We start from the raw sequence: 21698 nt of genomic DNA, 5'->3' as shown, positions 1-21698 counted from the left end.
CTATCATGCATTTTTTTTCCTTTAAAATAGCAGGTATAAACTTTTAAATAGGTGAGTCTCTCCCCTAAGTCAGCTGTATCCCACAGTTACCACACCAGGACTATTATCTTCCTGTTTTCATAACAGGAGGTAACTATATCAGAGGGCAATGGGTGGTAGTAATTGTGGATAATATATGGCCAAAATTCAAGAAACAGTTTTCCATCATCAGTCCTCAGGATTAAATGTTATTTTCCGAGGAACTAAGCACTGTGGAAAGCTCTTTCTTCCCCTACTCTCAAGCTGGCATTCTAGAGAACCCCAAATTGAGACCTGTTTAAAAGGGTGGGCTGAATGGTACCCTCCAGAAAAATTCATTGTCTACTGGTGAAGAATAGCCCAGAACTGTTTGGCTAGTGAACAGAATGATAATCAGCTAAGATTTCAGAGAGGACTCAGCTTAGTATGTCATAAACTTGGGCCGTTTGGCTTGCAGACAAAATCCAGCTACCCAGTATATAAAATTTATAAATTGACTGTATAAAGAGATTCATCCATCCCTATTGATCTGCCTACTTCAACAGCCATTATGAATGACATTACGTTGTACCTGACTTCCTCAGGATTTTGGCTTGCTTCCTCAGAAGTGCCAGCAGTAGGCCTAAAAGCCCAGAGTCACGGAATATGTCACTGAATAACACGTCCTTCTTGGTCATGCTGAGAAGGCACCAGAGAGCTGTTAAGGTGCAGAATGGCACCATGTTTTCCTTTATCAAATACTGAACCTTCTTCAAAATTTCATGGGGGACATAGGACAGGTCTAGCACTATGGACTCCACCAGTCTGAAGAACTGGACTTGGACTGGGTGTGGTTTGAAATGGATTATGTCAGTAAACTGGTTGATAGGTTGTAGTGTCCATTCCAGAAGAAAGAAGTTCACTGTGTCCCAGGCCCAGATGGTACCAATTGCTGCCAAGACTCTTCTGCACAGGTGCTCATCATTACTTTTCTGGAAAATGGACTGCAACACCTGAAAAGCCTGGAGGTTTTTCACTGTCATTCCTGTGGGATAAAACCAAGTGAAATCATTTTTAAATCAAGGCTATTTAAGACTGCAAGCACCATAACTATAATGTTAAATCATGTCTGAGGGTGGAAATAGGAGTCACAGACATGAGGGTTATGATTAGGTGGCATGTTCTCAACCTTGTATCAGACCCTACAGCTGACACGGTCAGTCCAGTTTGATGTAGGTAGCATTGAGGCTCCTGCAGCGTTAAGCACATAGATCAGACGATGCTATCTCATACTTCTTCATCTTAAGACATGTAATGAGTAGCGCTTCATTTTTCTATGACCTGCCTGCATAGCCACATAGAGAAATATATACACACTATACCAGAAGACCGCGTCTGTTCAAAATCAAAGTGCGGTAATTGCGGGTGTACAATATTGCCAGAAACTTTCAGTTCAGTTTTTCCACAGGTTGTAAGGCAAGTCAGCATGTCCAAGATCTCATCCAGATAGGGGTCTCCTTCATTTTGCTGCAACCCATCACATCTAGGAACAAAACTTAGGACAGTCATATATTCATGCATTTAATACAAACATTTTACATATATCACCAGGTACTGAGCACACAGGAGCTACCCATTTTACTCCCCACTCCTCCCCACTCGATTTTACTGTGTTTTTGTCTGATTTCTGTGACTTGTTTAACCATCTTGCAAACAGTAACTCCACACCATGGTGGCACATTCTGAATCAGAACAAAACTTAAAAACTGAAGAAGAAAACTGAAGTGACACTGTAAGAGTCTTCTGAAGAAAAGGAAGATAAATGTTGGAATTTAGTCCAGTTACATGTACTTTAAAAAAAAAAGTAATTCCTTCCAAAAGAATGCCTCTTTTGGGGAGTAAAAACTTAAATTTTGTGAGAGATCAAAGAATTAAACCAAACTCTTCGCATTAAAAGGGAGGTCTATGGTTGGCAAGGTAAGGGACTTGCTAACTGAGATAAATGACAGAAAAATCTCAGCCTTTAGGAAGGGAAAAATATTGTATTGCCTGAGCTTTGTGAGTCAGACATGAAGCCTCTCCTATGTAAGGAAACAGTTTGAACTGTAACCCCGGGTTTGCCATAGTTTAGTCTGAAGTGAGAGCCTGTCAAAGGGCAGATAAACAGCTGTTTATCATGTCATCCCATTTTGTACTGCTTAGAGGGGTCAGTTCTTAAAGGAAAGCTGCAGCATTTGGGCATGGGTCAGTGGCATAACAATAGACAGATCCTGGAAGTTAGGAAGATCTCAGAAGAAAAACAAATATGTTCTGTTTTATTCAAATCAAGAAAACAAAAAAGGTGGGGGGGACCAGGACAAATGCTGCTGTCTGTTTTGGTAGGAAAGAGTGCTATCAGCAAGATTCTTTTCAGCTGAAAAAGAAATTCCGAACATCAGAGAAGAGAAAACGTGGTCACACAGAACATTCAGGAAAGAAGCTCTCGGTCTATTCCTTTCTGCCAGCATATGCTGAGAAGGGAGACTAACCTGAAGCCCTGAACACCTGTATGCTATTTCTGTCTCTCCAGCCTAATTGCATCAGTTAAAAAGGATGGGGGCAGTCATAGCCCTTATGGTAAAGACTGGGTGTTTCTGCCCTTCTCTGGCTAGAATGTAATCAGAAATATACATCTCGACACAGATTATTTGTATGGGAAAGCTAGACAATCTATGGTAACTAAAGAAAATATAGTCAGAAAAAGGCAAAACTTTTTCCAATTGTAGGTTAATAATTTTGTGCCATGCAAAAAACATCAGAAATCATACCCACCTATGGACATCTTCAGATTTATGATTCAAATTACAATCCGCTAGATCTAAATTACAAAATACCTCCCTTCAGTCTAGCACATTGGTCAGGGACCAAAGTTCTTGGAAGTGTTGGAGAAGTACAAGAAAAGGCAAAGTCAGAATGGAAACAACAATAGATTGAGAACATCTGGAAATGCTCTCTTTATATAATATTAAAGAAAACCAGAACAAAGCTCCTAAGTGCTTCTGGGGAGGTGGTACAGTGCACTGTTTTGACTTAGCAAAACTCAGAGCCTGGTTAGACAATGCAAGGAGACAAGGAGAGTAGAAGATTCTACTTTGTACTTCTGATTAGGATAACTAGTGGGGATTTGTCCCGATATGTTGGTATTCATCTCAGTTCTGAAGAACGTAACCATTTCAGGTATAAGTTTGGGCAGGTTTCTTTGTTTGTTTTCTGCACAGCAAGGAGATCAGCTTTCCCTCCCTAGCTGACTGCATTCCTGGATCAGGATCTCACCTTAACCGAGACAAATGTCCCTGACCTACATCCCCTCTAATACTAATTGATGAAGAGCCTCTGTCTTGTGTCCAGTAAGTCCCTATCCCACCTGTAGACAAATTTCTCCTACCGTTAACTTCCGTTATGGTTTCAGTAGAAGTTATGTACTGCTTCCCTTCCTAAAACAGCAACAGAAGACCCATATCGGGGTCTTTATTACTGGCTTTGCATCCACACAGGATTACCTACATGATTCATATTTTACAACAGAACACCATGCGTTCTGAAAATGAAGTTTTACCATCCTCTAGAAGCCCACTAAAAACCCCTCTACTTACCTGAGTAAAATTTTTAGCAGGAGTTGGTAGCCATCATTATTTTCAAACTCTGTTAATAAAGCTGATGATATGGGATAAGAATCTTTCACAAAGCACAAGACAATACTAGCAGCTTCACACACATCACAAGCAGGTAGGGTATCAGCCAGTTTAAAGAGATTCTGAACAGCTATTTTGATGCAGTCCACAGCTGTTGGGGGAAAAAATATAGCAGGTATTTAAGAACTGACAGTCAAACAAGTTCAAAGTTACACAAAAATTGAACAAGCTTGAAAAGTTATTTCCCAGTAAAATAGGAGGCTGTTAACTCTTGTTCTAGAAAGAAAAGACAAGAGGATATATGAACATCACACTCATCTCAGAGGCTACATGAAGAACATTTCTGGTTTTAAAGTATGCTCACGTTTCTTTGCTTAAACCCCATAAGCTGATTCAATTTCAGGAGTATAAACTTCCAACCCATGTACTCACCAAAATTCATATACAGTGAACCCAGCTAAGTACAAGGTAAGTTGAGGCGGACATATTTAATTGTCTTATACTAAGTCAATCACACATTCTCTGCAGAGTTCACAGATTAATTCTTTCCTCAATGAGGCATATGTAATGGGGTAGACACATCTTGCTCTGAGCAATGAAGCCTAGTTTTCTTGTCTAATCTGATGGCCAGTCCTTCCAGGACAGTTTCAAAATGTCTCTTAGCACAAATGGACTCTTATCACTATCGTTCCTTAGGCTTTCAATCTCACCGAGGAAGCCAAACTTTTGTTTTAAAAAATAAATGTACCTATATGCAGTTACCCCATGACAAGGAATACTGACAGTAAAGGGTGGATTATAATTTTTTTTTCCTCCTAAAATTGAGACTCATGGCCTTTGCACTTCTTAATTACAAAAAAAAAAATAAAATTTCTTACTCTAATGAAGCCTAGGAAGAAACGAGGATGTAGCTCAACCAATCACGATGCTGTCCCAAAAGATACCGTTCCTCTGGCAGTGTCCTCAACCTTGTATTTAGAGTGTGCATGAGCCTTAGTGTCACACATTGAGTCACACAAATTAACAATACCATAATACATCTTGTCCTTGCCTACGTTGGTGTGATCAGATAGGATTGGCTCTTGCCTGTATTTTCATTTCTTGTGTAGAAAAAACTTCAGTTCCCAGAGGGCTATCAGTACAAAATAAAGCTCCTGTCTAGAAAGCCAAGAGCCCACACTTTGCAGCTGACTGACTACCAGATAATGTAGAAATAAAAATCTATCCCAGGAAGACTCTTCTTGAGAATTGATTCTCAGTGGAGCTATGAGGAAAGGAGAAGCCAGATTACTAAACCAAACCTTGTAGGTAGACAATGCTGGTTTTGGTCTGAGCCTTTGAAATTGTTCTCAGCACATGGCCTGTAGGTACTTTCCATGAGTGGTTACACTGGTCCCAGAGGGAAGCAGTTGCTATAATTAATGACTGAAGCTTATCAGCTGCCAGAAGTTCCTCTACACCTTGTTCCTCTCTGTACATGTTAAGCATTATCTGAAAAGCAAACAAACATCACATACAATAAACACCTCTACACATATCTGGGAGATTAAGAAAAATCCACTGGGGAAGGAGCAGGGGCTATAGTTTGATACTACTGCCGAGAGGAAGGATGCAGTGAAATGAACAAGTAAAACTACCGCTAGGATATTCCTAATGGATTCTTCCCCACTTACAAAGTCATGTGTTTTGTTTAACAAAAAAAGAGATATAGTAGCATCATCTCAGATTGTTTTATACTGCTCCTGCTGCTTGTTCAATGGTTTTTCAGTCCAAATTTACTCCCTTTTTTGGCAGTTTCAATCAATCACCAGCTAAAAGCCTAAGTGAACACCTGACTACTCAGGGCAAATGAACCCCCAGAGCCACATCTCACCTTAACAAGCATTTCCTGAGTTTGAATGTCATCCTCACTTGCCTCTCCATCATCACTGGTTTTCTTCAGAGGACAAGTAAAGAAAAGGTACAGGCACTGCATCAGAGCAGCTGGAAGGCCAGATCCAATGATGTTCCACATAGTTCTCTAAGTAAGGAAAATAAAAATCAGCCCCTCCAGAAGCTGCCCACAGTTTCCTTGTGTTTCTACACACTGATTGTGGTCATGGCAGATGAAAGAGCTACTGGAGTGTTTTGTCCTTACAAGTGCTCTAGGGCACACCAGCATGGCAGTCACACAGCGTGGCTGCACAAAACCACCTGGCAGAAGTAAACACACTGACTGCGTGTTGCCATAGCTGTTCCCAGGACTTCTCACTCCAGCTGAACTCCAGCTTTGACAGAGGTACTTTCTACGTTCTGCAGAAGGAGACCTATAGTTGATAAAGCACACAACCTGCAAATTAACTAGCAGCTAAAATAGCAGTAAGTCCAGGGGCAGACAGTGCCCCCTTTATCGTTAGTGCACAGGACACCTGCAGCTACAGAGGCCTGATATGTTAAAAGCATGAATTCTCCACTCCCTCCTTGACCCACCATAGCACCATAGCAGCACTTTAGCTGTAATGCCCTTCCTTTTGTAACATTGAATAACTGCACGCACACTTCTAATTATAGCTTCTAGAAATACATGAGGCACTGTTTCTCCACAGTGTTTCTCAACACTTAGTTTCTTTCCATGTTTACTACGGCAGTGTACAACTTAGAGTAGTCCCAGTGTGCCTGCTGGGCACATGATAATAAAACCAAAAATCAGCAGCAAATTAAACAGAAAAGTGAGGTTTGTGGTATGAAGTTTTGTGAGTGTGTGCGCTACAAAAAATGGTAATGTCTTAAATCTGTGAAAAAAACCCAAACCTCATCAGAAACTTCATGCTCTAACAATATATAATTTTATAGAGCACCTTATGACACAGACCATGTCCACTAGAAGCTGACAGTAAGATTTTATTTTCACATATCTGAAAAAGGGTTGAGACAAACTGCTCAGCTCAATGTCAGGCATCCCTGATGCCCATCAAGGTGTACTGATTAGACCAGTCTGCATACAGGATGGCTGTACAAGTAGAGTTTGTGAAATGCTTTGAAATGCTTCGAAGTGAGAGGATATGAGGATGGAAAATCCAACCATTACATTACCAGACAGACAGGTCCTTACTAGGCATCTTTTTGATATGTAAGCTGGAGTGACAAAAAAAATGTTGAAAAGCAGTGATACGTAAGTGGGTGGTGGAGATAAATCAAAGGAGCATTAGAAAAAAACAGGTGCCTGATGATCAAAACAAAAAGGGTATCTGAAAGCACTGAGCACTTACTTCCCTCTTTTAGAAAAGCCTGGACTGTAAACCTGGTAGTGTGTCCTCTATCTGATTGTATACCATGGGCATGCTGAAGCACAAAGCAGCGGGGATAACAAACATTGAGACTTACGTGTTCCACTGTTGGGGTGGCTACCCAGCTTCTCTGAAATAAAAAGGAAAAACCAAAACAAGACAAAACAAAAAAGAAACCCTTTGTAGTCATTTCTCTTACCAAGTCAGTCTGTGAGAGAACATACACCGACTTCAGGAGCAAACGGCCATCTCCTGCTTCCCCTTTTCGTTGTAGCAATTGCTCCAAAGCCAGACGAGCTTCCTCTGTTACCATAAAAACATCAAACTTTAAATCCTTCATGAAAGATGAATACGCTGCATTGATCCTTTCTTAACAGATCTGACAAATTTAACAAAATCACAGCAGCACAAGTCCACTGAAGTGCATAGAAGGACATAAAAGGATTTTCATCCAGCATCACGCTCAGGTCGGTTCATGTAAACTACATGTTTCAAACGGACGATCTTCACTGGAAATACCAGCTCAGTTCAGGAAGTCTGCCAGCTGACCAGTGCAAAGAATGTGCAGTGGCCACCAGGAAAGCTGTGTGTGGCTAGCAGTATTTTTCTCATTAAAGAAAGCTCCTCAGAATAGCATGTAGCCTTCTCTTTTACTGCATAGCTGCACTGTTATATGTTTCCAGCTACAAAAGTTCCAAAACCAAGGTCAGCACAACATACAAGGGCAGATCTTCAGTGCAATCATCCAAAACCAGTGCTAGCTCACACCTACTAAAAGATCTGCCGTGCTACACTTAGCATTTTCCTGTTCCCCCTTTATTTCCCTCAAGGTAAGCACAGAGGAAGGCTGAATGACAGCATATTCCCAGAGTAAGTGGAGCCAGTGGATATGGTGTGGGATCATTACCTGCAGGTTTGCCATTGAGGTTCCTCTTAATTTCTTTTGTCAGGAGCTTGGAAACCTCACTGGCTAACAGCTGAATGTTGGGGAATACAATTACTCCACCAGACTCTTCCCAGGCCTGAAATTCAAGTGTTACTGTTAAAGCTTTCTGATAGAGCATGTCTTTGGAAGATTGAGAAGTGCTAATAAATATAAGCAAACAAACATAAAGCTAACATTCCCCTGCAAAAGTCCCTCCCCAGCCAGTGTAGTCCACTAAGCAGTATTTGCCAGACAGGCAGGAGCCCGACACTACAGACACAGAAATTCAACCTGGAACTACCTTTTGAATCACATAATGCACCTACTAGAGAGGTGTTATATTATTTTCTCCATTGAATCCAACAAAAACACTGTAAATGTTTGTCATAGCCCCTGTGCCACTAATTATTTGTATCAAAAAGCATGTTAGCCCCTTTTGAAATACAACATAAACACCCTGTACCCTGAAGAGGTTATGGCTACAGTTGTCCAAGGATTTTTCAGTAAAAGTACATCCTTCTCCAAAAACTGGTCTCCCCAAAACTGAAGCTAGTCATCAACAAAACCTGACTTTTCAATTGAATAAAAATTAGAAGTAAAAAATGCATTTTCCCTCTTCAGCAAGTCATTGCACAGTCTCAGCTACTTCAAGACTGAAATGGGATTGGAACTGCTGCTCTCACGGAGCATTTGCAACTCATCTGTCAGAAAGAAACCAAGGTGTCTTTTTGACACACAGGACTTCTGCTCCCAGGTAGCAGTATACTAGCCAAGGTTCACCTGAAACTGAACTATTTCTTTCAAGTCAATAAATTCATAAAAGTCACAGAACAAAATCCTTTGTTTTTTTTTGTTTATTTGGGGTTGGGGGCTGGGGGTGTTGCTGTTTCTTTCAATACATGCACAAAGTTGCTGCCTCTCAATTCTACTCTATTTGTGGAGGAAAGTAAGGCTCATAAAATCAGCATTTCTTGCCAGACAGAATTAATCTTTGTTGCAAACTAAGGAAATAAAAGAAAACATGAGGAAAGGAGCTGAAAAAAACAGGTATATTCTAGCTGAAAAGGCACTGGATGTGATTTTGCAGCAGTAAGAGTTGCCTAACCCATCCACCCATGAGGTTAAGATGTACAACCGTGCTTAAGGAGGATAAGGAGTGACAACCCTGCCCAGCTAGGAATTTACAACATTACAAGCCAGCTTACACCATGAGTACAGATCAGTGCTAATAGAGAAGAAGATGCCCTTCTAAAATGCTGACATGATGACAGTAAATGTTTACCAGATAAGGATTTCTAAACATTTTCTATGCTACAATAAGCACCCCTAAACAGGAAGGCATAGTCCTAAATGCATAGCTAGACAAGGAAAATTAATTTATTGACAAATTTATAAACAATTTATAAATAAGTTTATAAATTACTTGTTTAAGAATGGACAAGTGATTCAATGCAAAAGTGACAAAAGGAACAACAGCAAACAACTGATGGTTCCCTGCTCTGAGTCTGACAAACAGATCCCCTCTCAAATGTTTCTTAGCCTTGACTTTGGGGGAAAAAAATTCAAAAGCAATAAAAAAAATATTCCAGTGGACTAATACTATGACACCCAGCTGGCCTCTGACAATCAGATACCAACACTTTGATACAGAACACTGATGCTACACACATCAGTGTATCAGCAATAGTGCAGCATTCACCTCTAAATACCAGGCAGAGACACCTCTGTGCCCGGCAACCTTGAAAAGTTTCTTCACAAAAGTCTCCTCCTTCTAAAAGCTCAGAAAAATCAAGCTGCAAGGCCAGATGATGAAAGGAGAGTAACAAAAATAATAAGACATCTGTTCTCCTAAAATAATTTGGAGCAGATAACCCATAAGACTCTCTGCCAAGAAATCAGTGCAACTCTTTGTGAAAGAAGATCCTCTACACACTTTATTTCCTTCCCAACCATTGCTTTCAATTACTTTTTCTTTCCTTGCTGATGGCGGCTTGTGGACAAGCTATTTCTTTCCCCACCAAGTGCCAGCTGTCTGTCAGCAATCAGACAAGCACCTACTTTTTGCTTCATTTTACTACGTTGACCTCTCTGGAACTGCACCCAACTCTTTTTTTGTTTTCCTGGGCTACAGAAGTGTGAAATAAAAAAGTGTGCCTATCAATTAATTTTTAATCAACAATATTAAAAAAAAAAGCTTTTTTTTTTTTTTCAGATTTTGACCATAAATGATTTTCAGAGACCATCAGCTGCAGGAGCAAAGTCCACTGAATCATCTGCTTCTGATGCAGAAGTAAGGGAAGATCTGTAAAGAACAGAAGCAAACTGAAGAAACATAATGACAAGAAATCCACAGCCACTTAGGAATATACATTGTTTGTCATTAAGCTATACACTTTTTCAGAAGAAAGCAGTGATAGATTCCTGTCCCTCTGCCTCAAAGAGGAACACCCCCTAAACACTTCAGAAAGGACTTGTTATACTCACTCTACTGCTAAATGAAAACGCAGGATAAATTTTAGAAGTTTAGATCGTAACGTAGCAGAAAGCAGTAATCAAAGGTTCATAGCAATGCTACTTGTGCAAAAATTTAGCTATTCCATCTCACTACAGACCAGACCACTAATGTTCTGATTTGATTTTACAGGGGATCTTCCTGTGGGTCAGACACCAACCTCTAGAATCTGCTGTTTTCTAAGAACAGACCTCATCAGCTCCATATTCATCTTTGAGCCTATAAAAGATCTGTATCTGGAAGAATATCAACCTGACTCCATTCCAGGATGTCTGCCTTCAGGGGAAATTCAAATAATATGGTATCAATGTAATCGGATTTTCTTTCTTCCTCTTAAGCCTGTTTCTACATGTTTAAGATTCTGCCACAAGTTCCCCGTGTCTGCTGTTGCCATCTGTCCTTCCTATTGCATGCTTCATGGTGAGACGCTAGCTCAGAAGCCAGCCATGTAATAGTACATTCTGACACTTTCTGAGGCACCAAGAGGGAAAATAGAAAGGGCACATTAAAATTACTCCCATCCTAGGCTTGAATCACAAGCAGATGACTAGCATTTCCCTCCTACACCTTTTCCTTCTACGTCAAGGAGTATCAGTGAGTAATGACCCCCCACATCCCAGGTAGCTCCTGGTTAGTGCTCTCTCTCTCCAGCCAACTGAGTAAGACCTAAAGCACTCTAAGACAAAAAGGCAGAGATGCGCTGGCATCTGCATGATCAAACAAGGAAAGGAAAAACAAGATATTAAAATTCTCCAAGGAGGGAGAGGACTTATGCAGAGTCCCCTGTTAAACATGAGGAAGCAAGGTAGTTTCTGAAAGAACTTCATAACACGTACAACTCACTGAGACGCGTTTCCACAAGCCAGCCCAGGGGCTTAGCGCAAAGCAGAAGGCTGGTATATAAAGGGAGTAAAAGTCATATGGGGAAGGACATGATGACTCAAAGCTAAAGGGCCAGATCCTCCACAATGTACTCCTAAATCAATGACGCAAGGCCAGAATACTCTAGACACACATCTGAACCTAAATACCTACACAGCACTGAAAAGCTCCACTGATACATCTAAGAAAAGTGAAGGGGAAGAATCTCTCTCTTTGGGCACAAAATCAAGTGTTAGGCTAATGATAAATTTGCATCTCCATTCAGAATATATTCTGTAGCCAAAATATCCTTTAGGAATTTTAAATCCCCTCTTTGTGAGCATTGCTACAACTCAGGAAATCACTTTCTACAACCTTAAAGCATATAAAGTTCAGCCCTATAAAAGGGAAACACATGGTGGACATGCATATACACAACATTGCCAGCCCCTTAGCAACACTCAGCTTGCCTCCTGGGGAATAGCTGTCCTTTGACCCACTGGTACTAAAGTTTATTTCTCATATGTCATGAGAAATAAACATTTTCCTGCTTTGCTGCCCAATTTTGAATTCCTAAGACTTCTAGATTTTATAGCTTCCATCACCTTTGTTCAGTAACAACTTCTGTCATTTGAAAGTTTCACTCAAAAAAATTATCTTTGCATAGAAGGCATTCTCACTATTCATACTTAGTTAATGATCAGTAAATCTGAAGTTTTTCTATATAATTTCATCTCGCCAAGACTTGCTTACTTCATGTTCACTATATGGTGTTCAAAAACTAAAGCCACAACAGAAGCCAGAAACCTTGAGATCTGGGAATTTCAATTTTACTGTAAATTTGAGGCAGGAAAACCTCAGCAGAAGAATTTCACAAAAAGCCTATAATACATTACTTACAAGAGGGGGAGGGAGCAGTTTGGAGAGGCTATCTTCTACAACAAAGCTTATCTTTGTTGGGATGAATTTCTACCCTCAAAGCATTAAGAATGTATGGTCTCCATGAAGCTTTAGGAGGAAAAAAGACAAGAGGTCTGAAAACAGCTCTAGGAAAAGCAGAGCACATGGCTCTTGCTCCAAGCAAAAATGTTGCATCTTGTTGCCATGCAATTTTCAGCAAGCCATTTAAAAAAAAAATATATATATACATGGAATAAGAAGGTGCTCCTCTACAGAAAAATGCCATACTATCAGTCCTGACCCAACTTTGAAGAGCATTCTTTGAAGGCTGAGGAAGGAACATTGCCCCTTTGCAAAGCCAGAATTTTTCTGAGCTCATAAAGCAGTGGTGAGCTCCCAAGAAAGCAAAGTCTACCCTAGCACATGTAGTGCCATACGCAGAGAGAGATTCGTTTCCAGTGACAGGCGTGTATGCAGAGAGCAACAACTCTTCTGTCCAAATATAGCCTTGGTTCAGGAGGGACATGCTTCTACCCAAACAAATCCAGAAGCTGAAGGAAGTGATGAAAAGTGAAAGATTTGTTCAGTAATAAAATATCTGTAGGGCCATTTGGATTAAAAGAGAAGGCCCCTTTTGAGGCTCCAGGTTATACACTCACTACCTTTTCAGACCCTTCTATTCATTTTGTCTTCATTGTCTTGGGCCAGGGCAAGCTTGTACTCAAACACAGCAAACTCTCCACCACGGGCATCACCAGATCCTAGCTGCAGCTCAGCTGTTTGCGTTACACTCACACCAGTGGGTGACCTGCTGTTAACAGACACCAGCATCTACCAGCGATTTCAAAGTCCTGCTCTGCAGCAAGATTTACAAGCTTCACAGGTCCATGCTCCATTCAGCGAAACGTTATGACTATCTGGAAGTTATTCCTCCCCTTTACTGTCATGGACACCAAACATTTCATAGCCCTGAGCACAGTGATCTCCCTGCATGCACAGTTCAAAATGTCCCTCTCACTACAGAGTATCACTTCTTATGTCCCACAGTGCTTTCATATAAACAGGGTGACCATGTCACTAACTTTTTTTTCTCACCTACCCACTAACTCCTTTTTAGAAAATTGGCTCAGCTAGGTAAGGAACAGGTGGGTCTCAGTTTGGTCACTCAAAACACTGAAAACTCACAAGTACAGATGGCTGAAATATGCCATGATTAAAATATGGTTTCACCAAAAAGAAGCTTTTATTTTCTTTCTGAAAGACTTACATAGTGAGGGAGTGTAAAAACACAGATTCCATACACATAAATACCTAAAGTAATTAAAGAGAAAACCAGTTCTTCTGTACTACAACATGGCCACTGTTCATTTAAAGAAAGGCCAGGTGTTCTGCTCCTCTCAGTATTAAGCTCTGCCATTCTGTCACCCTGTACATTTCACACACTCTAGCAAACAAAACCAACCCATAAGGTTCCCATTCACTACAGAGCTTTTCCAGTTTCACCTAACAATATGGCCATCTCAGAAACTTTTGCCTGATGGAAGCTCTAGGGCGTGGGTAGGGCAGCCTGGTAACTAAGATGTTCTAGTTCTCAGCTGTGTACCTCACCTACAGTATGACCTTCCTCTCCTCATGCCACAGTTTCCCCGCCTAGAACACAACTCCTCTCTCAAGCACTAAAATTAGACATCAGCACTGCCATTAAGCCAAAAATTCCTTCTTAAGACCGTACTCCTGCATTTCCCCTAGCTGGCTGCATGCCACAGCCATGTTTTCCCAGACTGAAACCGTGCTCAGGCTGCCCTGCGTAATAAAATAGATGAGGCAGACATGAAGTAACCTCTTCACAGGGTACTCACTTTGAAACATGCACCAACATACCCCTTGACTCCAAGAATAGAATTTAGCCATTCATGAAAGTAAAGCAGTGCTCCCCATATACTTTTCTCATGCTAACGTAGCAGGCTAGTTAGATGAAAGGAGGACAAGAAACCGTTTTCCCAGGATCCCAATGGAATTAAGGTAATTATCACCTAGACAAAGGGATCATGCTCCAATTAACTCCACTGGCAGTTAGGGTGACCACAGAACGGACAAAGCAACGTAAATTTATATCCTTGGCATCTGCACCAAAGGCAACAAGGAGAACAGACCTTTAAGAAGAGTGGAAGAAAGTCCAGCAGCCTTCTCTGTTGCTCCTCTGGGATAAGAAATGGAGCCACCTGCTCATACTCCACAAACTGTCTGCTTAGAGTCTCCCACTGGAGGGTATGGCTCTGAGGTGCCTTGTCATTGCTGTGATCAGGCTGTCCCAGCACTTCTGCTTTGTCTCCATCATCAGGGCTTTGCTCTTGCTGTCCTGCTTTGCCAGGTGACTTCTCCAGCTGCCACATGAGTTCAGCTGCTCTGTCCATGCTGAAATGAGACCTGAAGGTAAAGATGTTGTGTTATTTACAGTTAGCATCATCTCTTACCAGCCAACTGCCCCACGAAACTAGACATTGACAGTCTTAATTATTAGAGTCGGGGAGTTCAGAAGCATGGAAGTGCCGGCAGCCACTGACTCTTCCAATTCTGATTGCAAAGCTCTCTGCTCCTGGACAGGAGCATTACCACCTTGCAATCACATGAACAATCTCTCTCCCACGAGACACATGTGCATATGCTACACAGCTCATCTGGGCTTTGACAGGACAAACTGGTAAACCATGCAGGAAATCTGGATTCCAGCCTCAACTTTGCCACTGAGCCCAATCTTCTCTCTATACTTCAGTCACCACAACTCTAAACAAGTCATAACTATTACCATCACCATATCTCTAACAGAATAGCATTACCCAAGAGCCAGGATACACATTTCATTGAGTATGGACGCTATACTAAGCTGCACATCTCTGATGCATGCCCCACCTAGAGTAGGGTTGAAGCACAGGCTGGAATAGGAGCTGTGTGGAAAAGCCAAGGATTCCCTGCGTGAGTGTGCTGGCCCATACAGGCAGCCACATTCAGCTCTTCTATCCTGCAGATGTACAGCTCTGTACAAGAGGTAGGTATTTTCACTACAACTTTACCTGTTTTGCTGTTCCTGTAAACTGAAATGAATATGCCTCAATGAAGGAGCAAGGTGCTTCCAGCAGCCTCATTTCCATCATATTGAATATGCAATGGGTTCATCTCGCACTATAGGTAGAGGAATCCTTCTGGTACCCTTATCTCAACCCCAAGTCCTCTCATCTACTTTCCAGGCCTGTTTTCATCCATAGTCTTCTGGGAAGTCACTGACACAGCCTTGAATCCACAGCAACTCTGCTCCTTTGCCTTAGCCTTCTGTGAGCTCACCCTGCTACCCAGAGCCTACATAATCACAATGCTTACACCAGTGGAAATCAGGCTTCTCCAGTTTCCATTAAAATCAGCCATATGCTTATTGGCGTCTAGGACATTGTCCGACTACTCAAAATATGACACATAAATTATCATAGTGTGGGCTGGGAGTCGTCACCAAGATGAGTGTAGCTCATCACTTTACTTACCAAGTATATTGTCTTTTGAGACCCTAGAAGAATCTTTAACACATCATTACAGCCCCTCAAAGGAAAACACCACTATACCTTCATTTCTAGGAAATAGGTTCCTTCTCTATAGTGCCTCTTTGACTGCCATTCTAGCTTGTCAATAAAAATGTCAAAAAGCAAGAGTAACTAAAAAAATCAGTCAGATCTCCTGCACTACCAATACATACAACCCTTAAAATAAATTTTGAAAAAGGCTATTGAGAGACTGGTTTAGAAATTGAGCCAACACTAATACTACATTTGGGATTCTCTTCCTTTACCATCCATCAGCTATGAAGCTTGCTTACTGTTTGCATCCTGCCGGCTCCAAGTCAGATGAACAAGTTTCACTTCCACACTCACGGCAGAGCTCCATACTGCAGAGGTGAAGAGGGTGACATTACATTGTGACTGTGCACCACACCACCTGCAGCAAGCTGATGGTCCCAGCAGACACCTACGCTTGGATGCAAATGATGATCCTTCACACCACAGCAGAGGGTAACTTACTCTACCACAGCCCATACACTGTCCTTCATTAGGAGATGAAGGGCTACAAAATTTCGATCAGTCTCCAAGGATGTCAGTCTGGAACCTCCTACCACAGCAATATTTTGTGTTTTGCTGCTGTTGTTTTCCTTAATTATCTGTGCTGAGACAACACAGTCCTGTGAGCAGAAAAAGTGTGATGACAGTGCACAGAGTAAACAGGAAGATTCTGTTCCTCATGACTGCGTGGGAGTTATATTTGTCATATGTTATACTTAACCCTGGTATGGGATTTCAGCTCGCTTGAGTCATCATGAAGCTGCACAGAGTGTTGAGAAAGCCTGGGTACTGTTCTAGGGGGTTCAGTGAGCATAGTTCAGAGTTACTTTTTGCAATGAGGCTGCTATCCCATCCCAAATGCCACCACTCTCTTCCTAAGTGAAATTTCTCAACTTGGAAGCTGCTCTGCTACGCTGAAATCAGTGCTAAGAAGTAACTCCCTCCTAGTGTCTACATTCACCTCGGTCATTTGTATAGAGAAGCCCAAAATCCTTTAGAAAAACATTTTACAGATGGTGAAACTGTGGCATGAAGAGCTGAAATGAAGTGCTTACGCTGGCCTCAGAAGGTCAGTGACTGACCAGTCAACAGCAATACTTGAACTGCACTACACTGAATGGCACTGCAAGCGTGTTTACCAATTTTCTCCCTTTCTATTCATAATTAGCAGGACTTTCTTGCTGATGGCACAGCTAAGGCAAGCACTGCTGGTCACTCAAAAAATTCTCACTTTATGAATATACGTAATGAAAGAATTCTTCCTTTCTCCACAGAAACTATTAAAACCAGATACGCACACACAACTTCATTAATAAACACCTAACTGTAACAGACTATATAAGACATTTGAGTGTACATAGAAGTCTTTCATCTCCAAAAGTACATGAAAACAAAATGAGGATTATGCCAGTCTAGAGTACAGAAGTCATATTAGACTAAGTATCAGTCCTCTAGTGTTAGACTGTTGCCTCCACTTGCACTATCTGCATTAAATATTCCTTCTCCTAATAGCCTTTTCTTGCATCTACAGTTTCATTTGACTTCTAAATCCTTTGTGTTTTCTATTATTCTTGGAGGACAATGATTCTTCTAGACCAATCACAATATCACAGGGTCCAACATTCACGTGTCTTTGGTATTACGGATAGCTTAAATATTTTGAAAAAGTCTTATGTGTCCTGATCCTCAGTGCAAATTAACAGCTTATTTCAGTTTTGATAAGTTATAAATATTATTATTCACACTTTTTGTATTATTGTAAAGATTTTAAAAGATGGGAAAGTGAAAATATATCAAATAAATCTCGTTATCATTCAGAAAGTAGTGTCCAGTAACAGACAGGAAGTGGAACTTATTAATGTATTTTCCCTTTTGTTCTAAATTAAGCTTGTGCAAAATCACACTGCAATGTGGCTACACCTTTTCAGACTGATAAGACAAAAGGGAAGAAAGGCCTGTCCAAAGCTGGCAGAACAGGCAGAACTCTGATACTAAAAGCTTACAGGCTGAACAAGCATTATTATTTTAGTGACATTTTAATTATATTTATCTGCGATTAACTCCCCCAGCAGTCCAAAGAATGATCCCATACATCTACAAAATCCCAGTTTGCACAAGATCAAGGAGTTTACTTATATATTTAAAAATCATTTCTTATCACAGAAGGGTCTCCAAGCAAGATGGTTGACCAAAATACAATCAAGTCTCATACCGAATTTCAGAGTTTAATCCACTTTTTATTGTAAGTATCTGCAAAAAAATGTTAGATATTTGAGTTAGATATTGAGATTAGATATTTGATAGATGGAAATCTTTAATCTCCAAAAGTACATGAAGGCAAAATGAGGACTACAACTTTTCTCCTTATTTATTCCAACTGTCCAGACAACAAGAGGCAGATGAGACTAAATATCAGACCCATAGTACTAGGACTACCTGCTTAAAAAATTTCTTCTCCTAATAGCCTTTTCTTGAGTATTAAAATCTAGGATTCTGGTGAGTATCTGTCGTGGTTCAGCCTCAGCTGGCAACTGAACACCATGCAGCCACTCGTTCACTCCCCCCCCACCCCTGTGGGATGGAGAAGAGAATTGGACGAGCAAAAGAACTTGTGGGTTGAGATAAGCACAGTTTAATGATTACAATAAAATTATAATAATAGTAATAAGCATTATGATAGTAATGACACTAATGTTAATATAATAAAATGGAAAAGGAAGGGAAAGGGGAAAAAAAGGGAAAAAAACCACGGAAACACAAGTGAGACAACCGCTCACCACCCGCCGACCGACGCTGCCCCTCCCTGAGCCACGATTGCTCCCCCCCTCCCCCGGCCAGCCCCTCCCAGGTACCGCACTGGGCATGACGTTACATGTTATGGAATATCCCTTTGGTCAGTTTGAATCCGCTCTCTTAGCTGTGCCCCCTCCCCTCCCGGCTGCTTGTGCACCCAGCAGAGCATGGGAAGCTAGAAATGTCCTTGACTAGTACAAGCGCTACCCAGCAACAGCCCAAAACATCTGTGTGTTATCTCAACAGTTTTTTTTCCATGCTAATTTCAAAGCACAGCACTATACCAGCTAGGGTGAAGAAAATTAACTCTATCCCAGCTAAAACCGTGACAGTATCAGAAACACACGGCTTAAAGCACCCCAAAAATCCACTGTGGGATACCTTTTTAAAATACCTCCTTCTTTTCCTTGTCAACCAAGATAAATCTGTTCATTACACAGTCACGCCAGTCAATCCTTTTAAATGCTAATAACAGGGATTCCACTATTTCCCCAGGAAAGCTGTCTGATGCCATAACAGAAGCAGTAGAAGGCATTGCTTGTTTATTTTATGAAACAGCTTATCTCACAAATTCTCGTTCTCTCCCAATTCAGTCACAAACTCCCTCTTTGTGGCTCATGCCACCCTGCTCACAGGGAATGTCAGTACCTCAGAATGAGCACTGTGCCAGTGCCTACTACTGTCTTACCTCTGTCCTTCCTAAACACCTCAGTTCTTCCTCCCCAAGCTCCCTCTGCCTTTCTTTAATTAGTTACACCTATCAGTCCTATGTCTAGTGATCGTATTTCACATATTTCATGAGACAAACCTAAAAACACCACTAAAAAGATTTACAGTTTGATCTTACTCTATTTATCTTCTCTGAAATGTGGACTGCAACTAATTAAAACAAGTTGCAGAATTCAATATCCTACCCATCCTTGCCAGGTCCATTTAATTGTAAATTATATGGGGAAGGTATTCTCTCTTCCTAAGTTCTGGCACAGTGTTTTATACAATAGGAGTCTAACCTGGCTGGTGCCTTGAAATACAAATAGTTGACAAAATACAAATAACAGGGGTTATAAAACACTTTTGAGATTAGAGGAGGTTGAATACTGTTCAAAGAGTAAGCCCCATTCCAGTAGGGCACTGCTGCTACTTTTTCAGCATTATAAATATAATTTCAGCTTGTTTCAAGAAGGTGTGACACTATTGCTACCAAATAAATGAGTTGCATTCATTTACACTAGGACTTTATTTGTCCAGGTATGTTTTTACTTTTTGAGTACATCTAAGTTGGACAGGCATTTCTGCAGTACAACTTCACAAATTATTAATTCAGTTTCAAACACTTAACTGCATTTCTCTATTTTTGTTTGAAGACCATCTCAATGCAATCCAAAAGTAGCTATAAAACTGACTTAGGCTGTCCCTCGTGTGCTCACTCTTCATTTTTTTCTGTTTTAAAAAATAGCTTCTAAGTATCTAATTGGGAACTGTTTCTTCTCTGACTTGCAGATACCCTTACTAAGCCAAGAGAGAAGCACAGATATATATACACAGATATACTTGCTTTTGAGATGATGTCCTCCTGGAAGTGAAGTAATGCCCCCATCTCAAGAGCGAACAGAATGCTTCTGGTCGGTCACAGATAGCATGGTTGCAACAAACTCAAAGGAACCAGACCAGGGCAATTATGATCATCTCACAACAGCAGCTCATTAGATAAGGACATGCAGCTGAACCAAGTCTAACAAGTCTCCACTAGCAACAGCAACAGATATACCTGTGACACCTGCAATCTTATTATCATCTCTAGATTAAAGGATACAACTGAACTGCTGATCCTTTTTCCTCCATGTACTGCTGTTTAGGGTGAACCTTGGCTGAAACCTTTGCTTTTTGAAAATGACCCTACTGTAACAAACCAATTGCAGATAATATGGCAGTTTCCTTCAACAGTTAACAGCCTGTTCCTTAGGCTTTCACAGCATATCTCTTGACATACCTGGGCTCCTAGATATGGCAGCTCCTGTTGCAGTCAATAACCACATCCAGAGAAGCGAGTGTTACTGCTTGTGTTCTACTAGGCATCTTGGTGTATGCAGCAGCTCCCACTCTGCTGTTTAAACTTTCCACTGTGAATCACCTGATGAGCTGCTGCACTTATTTCCTGAGGAAAGCAGAAGTGAAGACCAAATGAGCCACATGCTCAGGCCCTGCCAAGCTCTCAAAGCAGCTTAGAACAAGTCAGCTTACACACAAACCTGGCGGGCATTGCATGTTTCTCCCTGGGTCAAGAGTAACCAAGTATTACCCCCCATACCATATTCACAGAGAAAAGGGGTGTCGGGGGTGGGGTGGGTGTTGTTTCATTTTGGTTTTAAATTTAAGGTTTACCAAACTACTACAGGAATACAGCACTACAAAGCTCATGCTCTCTGTGCAACCTGTGGTCAGAGTCCTTCCTCAAACACAGTACTCTTAAAAGAAATGTTTGAGTGCTGAGGTAAATGCTATGTCCTTGACCCCTCTACTAAAATGGTCAAGGCAGCTACTCAGATCAAGAGCCAAACAAGCACTGTAAACTCACTGACAACATAAAGGAGCCTAGATTATCTATGGTTTTGGGGGAAGCCTACTTCCTAGTTGTTTTGTTCTCCCTAATACATCTGAAAGGGTTTATAATTGGTTTTTAAGGGGAGGTGGAGTTTAAACATGTTTACACAGGATATTCAAGTGTTTCCTAAACTGCTTCTCCCTAAGAATTTTATGGTGACCTTGAGAATCAGTGGGGCCATGACCTTACAGTGACTGAAACCGGAGGGGATTTTGTCTTAGGTGGTTAAAGCCATCTGTTTTCTGTTAACATCTACTTCACACAAATGCCTGAAAAAGTATTCAGGAGGAAAACTAACTTTCTTTTCCAGCTAAGGTAGGGCAATATCCAGACTGGAGACTCATGATGTCTCTGCAGGTAGAAGCAGCAAATCTTGAAGGGACTGACTTCACTGTTTGATAGGGTTAATTAATAAAACAGGACAGCGATTACCTATATACCACAAGGGACCTCTCTAAATGCAGCCATGTTTCTGGCATAGAACATTCCCAGAGGACTGTTCTCATCTCATACTGTGGAACTGTATTTATTGAAAGGAATATCAACAATAGAGGCAGCAACACAGTCAT

At 41.0% G+C, this 21698-nt stretch overlaps 1 protein-coding gene across 1 annotated transcript in view; it reads right to left on the bottom strand.

Moving 5' to 3' along the window:
• The window catches only part of WDFY4 (WDFY family member 4), a 144522-nt gene extending 123873 nt beyond the window's left edge, over positions 1–20649 (bottom strand). Inside the window, exons 1-9 of the mRNA XM_075107505.1 lie at positions 20518–20649; positions 14286–14559; positions 7842–7956; positions 7134–7237; positions 5542–5688; positions 4970–5159; positions 3630–3819; positions 1380–1540; positions 590–1042 (exon numbers count right to left, since the gene is read on the bottom strand). Coding sequence (XP_074963606.1) covers positions 590–1042; positions 1380–1540; positions 3630–3819; positions 4970–5159; positions 5542–5688; positions 7134–7237; positions 7842–7956; positions 14286–14546 — 1621 coding nt within the window. The 5' untranslated portion in view covers positions 14547–14559; positions 20518–20649. The remainder of the gene's footprint in view (positions 1–589; positions 1043–1379; positions 1541–3629; positions 3820–4969; positions 5160–5541; positions 5689–7133; positions 7238–7841; positions 7957–14285; positions 14560–20517) is intronic.
• Between the last annotated feature and the right edge of the window lie 1049 nt (positions 20650–21698).

This window comes from Phalacrocorax aristotelis, chromosome 12 (assembly GCF_949628215.1).
Source record: "Phalacrocorax aristotelis chromosome 12, bGulAri2.1, whole genome shotgun sequence".
NCBI classification, from domain to species: Eukaryota; Metazoa; Chordata; class Aves; order Suliformes; family Phalacrocoracidae; genus Phalacrocorax; species Phalacrocorax aristotelis.
Note: the sequence above shows the minus strand (reverse complement) of the source record. Positions and strands in the feature narration are given on the sequence as shown.